The 7,376-nt window shown below is 45.0% G+C and overlaps 1 protein-coding gene across 6 annotated transcripts in view; it reads right to left on the bottom strand.

Annotated features, from left to right (window-relative positions):
* Positions 1–799: 799 nt before the first annotated feature.
* The window catches only part of LOC112243139 (E3 ubiquitin-protein ligase Midline-1), a 76,447-nt gene continuing 69,870 nt past the window's right edge, over positions 800–7,376 (bottom strand). For 5 of the 6 annotated variants that reach the window (XM_042319984.1, XM_042319983.1, XM_042319985.1 and 2 more), the window contains 6 exons: positions 5,709–5,857; positions 5,481–5,608; positions 4,699–4,842; positions 3,423–3,584; positions 2,795–3,002; positions 800–2,568 (listed from right to left, as the gene is read on the bottom strand). In XM_042319984.1, the coding sequence (XP_042175918.1) occupies positions 2,220–2,568; positions 2,795–3,002; positions 3,423–3,584; positions 4,699–4,842; positions 5,481–5,608; positions 5,709–5,857 (1,140 nt within the window). In that variant the 3' untranslated portion in view covers positions 800–2,219. Of the gene's footprint in view, positions 2,569–2,790; positions 3,003–3,422; positions 3,585–4,698; positions 4,843–5,480; positions 5,609–5,708; positions 5,858–7,376 lie in introns of those variants that run through there. The other variant, XM_042319987.1, reaches the window with a different exon arrangement.

Genomic DNA, 7,376 nt, shown 5'->3' with positions numbered 1-7,376 from the left:
CGAAACAACCGCCAACCTCGGTGAAGCCACAAGCCAATACTTTGTCCAAGATTAAAGGCCAGATTTAATATATTCCATCCTGCCTTAGCTGTCTTTATGCATTAGTTTTGAATACACAGCTACAGTCCAACATAGAAACATCTTATTCTGAAAACTAGGTAGGCCTAACTACTGCACCTGCTATTTCACCCTGTGTACTTGTATTTAAACAAATAAGGTATTGTACTGTGTAAATACCTCGTTTTTCAGCTTGTATAATGTTATTTAAACAAATAAGTGTATGTTAAGCTACTGTGTAAATACCACAAATGCACATTTGATCAAATTGACCAGCAAAACCTTTTCACAGTCTTTAAATATATATATATATTTGTAAATAAATGATTTACAAACGTCTCCAATCAACATCATTCTAGCTGGACTGTGTTCGTGCACTCGGGCTCTGTCATGATCCATGTCACGAGGGTGTCTGACGGTGAGGTCACAGTGAGTTCAGATATTTTTTTTAGTCTATTACTAGTTGAAAGGATCGGGGTCATGTGGGGTCTTACTGGAGGATAAAGAGAGATGTCAGAAGGAATCTCATCACAGCTTCATCGTTGTTGTACGGTGCTGAAGTGGTCTGTAGATTAATAGTGATACACAGCCACCTAACACTTCACGACACCTTATAATCGGTGAAATGAATCTAAGCCACAAAATATCAAGTGGTTTTCTTTTGTTTTGCCTACAGAGTGTGTGTCTGACTCAAATGAAAATGAGTTAAGATTAGGTAACAGACAAATAAAAAGCATTATCATTACAATTCACACTTTATTTATGTAATTTTATTACATTTTTTAACAAGGAATGTGTGACAATAATGATGCATCAAAAAAAGTCAAATTGCTCAAATACGAAATGTACCGGCATATGAACATACCGAGCCAATAGGTGAGAAGAAAACAGTAAGGTATTTACAGAGATTGCACATGTTGTTTCTAATTACAATTAAGACATTATTTCTGTATTGAAATGTCACTTAAAATGGCTTTTCTTTAGAAGTGTACATTTTCAACATGAATCAACGTTTTTAACATCGCAGTGCTTCTTTTTTGACAAACAGATGAAGAATTGTGTCTTTGTGAGTTTGTCAATTATAGTCAAGTTGTCAGTGCATTAGAAGTGCTGTGATTTTAGAATTGTAAAAGTGGCAGATTAACTATTAAAAATAACTCTTAACATGTTTATTTTCACAAACATCATCCTAATACATAAGAAAAATCATGGAGAGGTTCTTGTATGAAACAGAAGATTGTAGATGAATACTCCTGTTATAACTGCTCTGTGATCAGAGGAACGGATGTCATGATGACATGTCAAGATAAACAGGGTTACACGTAAAAATTTAGCAACATGCTGCTAACGACTGATACATGGACAAAGGTCAACAATCTACTGTATGTGTAATACTGTATGAAATAAACTCATCTCAGGGCTTTTCATTTTGTTTTATTTAACTAGGCAATGACGGCCTGCCCGGGGAACAGCGGATTAACTGCCTTGTTCAGAGGCAGAACAACAGGAAGACGTATTACCTTGTCAGCTCAGGGATTCGAACTAGCAACCTTTTGGTTACTGGCCCAACGCTCTAACCACTGCCTGCTTAGAAATACAGTAATTATGACTGAATTTGAAAATGTTATCCCCACCTTCCTCTCTAAGCGCATCCCAAAACCTTCCTCTCTAAGCGCATCCCAAAACCTTCCTCTCTAAGCGCATCCCAAAACCTTCCTCTCTAAGCGCATCCAAAACCTTCCTCTCTAAGCGCATCCCAAAACTTTCCTCTCTAAGCGCATCCCAAAACCTTCCTCTCTAAGCGCATCCAAAACCTTCCTCTCTCCCAAAAAGCGCATCCCAAAACCTTCCTCTCTAAGCGCATCCCAAAACCTTCCTCTCTAAGCGCATCCCAAAACCAACAAGCATAAATATAGCAGTGAATATTAATGTGTTAAAGCAAGAAATAAAATCTACAATATTTTTTTTTAACCCAATAAATGGTTTCCATAAATAATTTTTTAAAAACAATGTATTTGCTTCTATAAGAGAATGATTGGAGACTGATCTGGCACCATGGCTTTGTTCTGCTTTATACAGCATGGATGGTGTGACACAAAGGCAGCCAGGTGAGGCTGAAGTGGGTCTGTTTTTACTCCCTTTGTGTTGCATTAGCTGGTCTGTTAATCCCGGCAGTCTGTCCCCTCGAGGTGGTCTGGGATGGGCAGCCCCGTGAGAACAGTCAGACACTTGTTCCACACGTTGAACACAGGACACACTGGCTGAGCGAAGGTGATGTCGAACGTGTACAGGTGCTGTGAGCCGGCGCCATCGTAGAAGGCCAGGGAACCGGCGTCGTAGTCCAACAACACCCCCACGCGACGCAGGTGGGGGGACGGCTCGATGGGCATCTCCTTGCTGTTGTGACGTACTACCCAGGAGTTGTTGCATCGAGATAATACCCACGAGGCCGAGTTCTTGCCGATCCACTCGTGTTTCGGTGCTGACTTGTAAGCAACACCCACAGCAAACCTGATGAAGATAGAAAAATAGCATGTTAATGGCTCATTCTCTAGTTGAGGTCAAATAGCACCTGTGGGAAATGACAGGACTCCTAGCGTCCTAGAGATTTTTAGATTTCAAGATTCTAGTGTAACAGAGACTGTGATTGGATTTCCCAATGTGAATCTCACACACCTTTGTCTCGCCATATGTTCTGGTCTGAGGTATCTGAGGCACGACTGATCCATATTCTTACCATGTGCTCCCTCCTATCAAGGCCTCCCAGTAGTGGCGCCCGCTATCGATGTACACATTCCCAGTGACGCCGTAGCTGCCCTGGCTGGTGAAGCGGTCCTGATTGTGGCTCTTCTTGGACGACGTCTCGTCTCGCTCCACCGTCAGGTTGTCGTGGGAGACCTTCAGCTTCTTGTGAGCAGACTTTGGGTCCAACTTGAACGGCTGACCTGTAAATGGACCATAGATTAATTAAAAAATAATACCTGGGGGGGGGGGTGTGATATATGGTCAATATACCACGGCTAAAGGCTGATCTTAAGCACGACGCAACGCGGAGTGCCTGGACACAGACCTTAGCCGTGGTATATTGGCCATATACCACAAACCCCCGAGGTCCCTTATTGCTATTATAAACTGGTTACCAACGTAATTAGAGCAGTAAAAAAATACATGTTTTGTCATACCCGTGGTATACGATCTGATATACCACGGCTTTCAGCCAATCAGCATTCAGGGCTCGAACCACCCAGTTTATAATTTAACAGTAAACAATAGTAAATATGCTAGTAAATATCTCCATATGTCAATATCTCCTAAGGAGGTTTAATGACATCAACACGGTACAGCTATTGGAAACTCTGACATACTGTTGGTCTTGAGCTTCCCAGGTACACTGCTGCGACTCCCTGCCTGGTTGATAGCTTTGACCATAAAGATGTACTTGGTGCCACACTGGAGTCCATGCACTGTGTAGTGGTTCTGCTTGATGTTGGGCACAATCATCCAACTGTCAGCTGAGTTACACAAACCTAGACCACAGACAAAGTCAGTTAAATAACAGGAGCTACAACCACTGGATTGTAACAAAACACACAAATGTAACAGACATTCGTTGACATAACAACACCTTCAATTAATACTTTGTTGTCGTCAAATCAAGATTGTGGTAATTCTAGCATCTGTATTGTCATAACCTCTCACGGCTGTTATTTCTCTGCGTGACCTGTCGTACACAATAACATTGTCCGCTCACTGTAGTATGAACAGGCCCTGGGGCAGAAGAGGGACAATTTCTTGCAACCCTTGCTAGGGTGATCTGTTCCAACAGTCTGCCACTTACATGAGCCGCAGGGAAACACAAATCTCCATCTGGATTGGAATCCAGTCTGACTCAGCCTATATACTCTGGCCTGGATCAGTCTCTAGCAGAGATACACAGCAGAGATCTCTGATATCTTATTATTGTCTTATTATCCAATGAAAGGAAAGCATGGTTGTTGCCGCCGTTCTGAAATTAAAAAGTGCTTTATTTGATCGGTGTAATGTAATGACCCCCCCCAAAGCTATTCACAGCAGGAGCCACTCAGATAGTCGGATAGCCACTCAGATAGTCAGATAGCCACTCAGATAGTCAGATAGCCACTCAGATAGTCAGATAGCCACTCAGATAGTCAGATAGCCACTCAGATAGTCAGATAGCCACTCAGATAGTCAGATAGCCACTCAGATAGTCAGATAGCCAGTCAGATCAGATAGTCAGATGGTCACTCAGATAGTCAGATAGCCACTCAGATAGTCAGATGGCCACTCAGATAGTCAGATGGTCACTCAGATAGTCAGATAGCCACTCAGATAGTCAGATAGCCACTCAGATAGTCAGATAGCCACAGATAGTCAGATAGCCACTCAGATAGTCAGATAGCAACTCAGATAGTCAGATAGCCACTCAGATAGTCAGATAGCCACTCAGATAGTCAGATAGCCACTCAGATAGTCAGATAGCCACTCAGATAGTCAGATAGCCACTCAGATAGTCAGATAGCCACTCAGACCTTTCATGATTGAACAGTTTATACCACAACAGGCATGCTGTACAGTCACACAGCGAACTGTACTGAGGAGATCTAGGACATGCGTACGTACTGACGACATTGGCTTGTCCAGTGAAGATGGCATACTGCAGCTCATAGGAGACCACACAGAACTCGTCATCTGATGTCCAGTGAGCAGTGATGGTGTCATACGATGCTGTACATAATTCCTCCCGGATTATTGGGGGATTTGGTGCTGAAAATAGAAACATTTAGTTGTTTTTCTTCACGTCTGTGGTGTTTGTCATTTATTTAGGACAACAATGATGAACAGTAGACATACTCACTACAGTAAAAAAAACACTATTCTTTTTGGACCAAAAGGGGTTGGATATTTGGGTTGGTAGATAAATTCTAGTCCACTCTTGCAAGGGGCTGTGACTTCATTGGCCAGTTCGAAGTTGTAAATGAGAACTTGTTTTCAACTGGCCTACCTGGTTAAATAAAGGTGATTTTTTGTTTTTTTTATAAATAAAAATTGTGCCGTGTGATTCATTTGGTTAAGTTACTGGACGTAGAGTTCAATGTAGTACAGAAGACATCCTGTGGAGAATTCCCTAAAAGCCAGAACAATTTAAATCCAATTAATTCAACTGTAAACGAACCCCGAACTGTTACTTTACACCTGTAGTTTGCAAAGCATGTGACAAAAAACAATTTGAGAAGCTACAGTGTAGCTTGTTTTTATATTTGACTGCTGGAGAAAATAGATAAACAGAGAAATTGCACTGTACCAGAATGGTTCATTTCAGATAGACCTGAGTTATAGATATGTTCTCAATATATTTTCTGACTGAAAAGATGGGAAAAGATGACAGGTTGAAGTATGTTCACCTGTGAGGTAATCCAAGCCTTCCAGCATTTTCTTTTCTCTTGTAAAGTCCAACGCAAACGTATCAAAGGTGTCATTCAGGTTGATCTCTGGTATCAGGATCTGAGAGGATGCTGTCGCCATGGACACTCTAAAAACACAACGCTATAGAGTTCACATGACATTTCTCTCCTTACAACCTGGGACTGTTTGAAGCATTATCACAACAACCAGTTGACTTGATAGCTCACCTCTCGCAGATGCTTTTTGCTGTCTGCAGGAAGCGGGCGTGGTCTCCCTCCCTCAGGGTGTGATCTGCCTGAGTGATGAGGGATGACGATCTCTCGATGATCTGCTTGCAGGTGGCGATCTGCTGGGCTAGCTTTCGCAGACGGATAGCCTGAGAGGAAACAATGGATTATAGAATACCCCGGTGCAGGGACAGACCAATAGACTGCTGCTACTGCGGCTTCAGAAACGTCTGTACTACAGCAGGTTCAATTGAGTTGACAGTTCTTTATTCAAAAGGTCACAATCGAGAGGTCATTCAATTATACATAATCATGTCACCATTTTTCTCTAATTCAAAAAACATGCTTTGCGTGTTTTTATCGAATCAATTTTTCTTCGACCATCATGATTAGCCAAGCAGCCAAGTGATCAACTTTGAGGATGGAATGAGGAGTATATACATTATCCAAAACATCACCATGGTAACGGAACGTGCCTGCTTACCCCCTCTGTCCATTGTCAGGGAGCAGAGAGGAGAGAGGGGAGAGCAGAGAGGGTGGAGCAGAGAGGGGAGAGCAGGAAGCAGAGAGCAGAGAGGGGATAGGTGAGAGGAGAGAGGAGAGGAGATGAGAGAGGGGAGAGCAGAGAGCAGAGAGGGGATAGGTGAGAGGAGAGAGGAGAGGAGATGAGAGAGGGGAGAGCAGGAAGCAGAGAAGAGAGAGCAGGGAGCAGAGAGGAGAGAGGAGAGGAGATGAGAGAGGGGAGAGGAGAGAGCAGGCAGCAGAGAGGAGAGAGCAGGAAGCCGAGAGGAGAGAGCAGGAAGCAGATAGGAGAGAGGAGAGAGGAGAGGAGAGAGGGGAGATGAGAGAGCAGGCAGCAGAGAGGAGAGAGCAGGAAGCAGAGAGGAGAGAGCAGAGGAGAGAGCAGGGAGCAGAGAGGGGAGAGCAGAGGAGAGAGCAGAGGAGAGAGCAGAGAGGGGAGAGCAGAGGAGAGAGCAGAGGAGAGAGCAGGGAGCAGAGAGGGGGGTGCAGAGAGGAGGGGAGAGCAGGGGAGAGCAGGGGAGAGCAGAGGAGATGAGAGAGGAGAGAGGAGAGGAGAGAGGAGAGAGGGGAGACGAGACAGCAGGCAGCAGAGAGGAGAGAGCAGGAAGCAGAGAGGAGAGAGCAGAGGAGAGAGCAGCGAGCAGAGGAGCGAGCAGGGGAGAGAGCAGAGAGGGGAGAGCAGAGGAGAGAGCAGGGAGCAGAGAGGGGAGAGCAGAGAGGAGAGAGCAGAGAGGAGAGAGCAGAGAGGAGAGAGCAGAGAGCAGAGAGGGGAGAGCAGAGGAGAGAGCAAGGAGCAGAGAGGGGAGAGCAGAGGAGAGAGCAGGGGAGAGCAGGGGAGAGCAGAGGAGAGAGCAGGGAGCAGAGGAGAGAGCAGAGAGGAGAGAGCAGGAAGGAGAGAGCAGAGAGGGGAGAGCAGAGGAAGGCAGGGAGCAGGAAGGAGAGAGGAGAGAGAGGGAGAGAGAGAGGGGAGAGAGAGGCAGGCAGCAGAGAGGAGAGAGCAGAGGAGAGAGCATGGAGCAGAGAGGGGAGAGCAGAGGAGAGAGCAGAGGGAGAGCAGAGAGGTGAGAGCAGAGAGAGAGAGGAGAGAGCAGAGGGGAGCAGAGCATGAGAGCAGGGAGCAGAGGGAGAGCAGAGAGGAGAGAGCAG

The sequence above is a fragment of the Oncorhynchus tshawytscha genome, linkage group LG03 (assembly GCF_018296145.1).
Source record: "Oncorhynchus tshawytscha isolate Ot180627B linkage group LG03, Otsh_v2.0, whole genome shotgun sequence".
Lineage (NCBI taxonomy): Eukaryota > Metazoa > Chordata > Actinopteri > Salmoniformes > Salmonidae > Oncorhynchus > Oncorhynchus tshawytscha.
The sequence above is the reverse complement of the archived record's forward strand: the minus strand, read 5'-3'. Positions and strand labels throughout refer to the sequence as shown.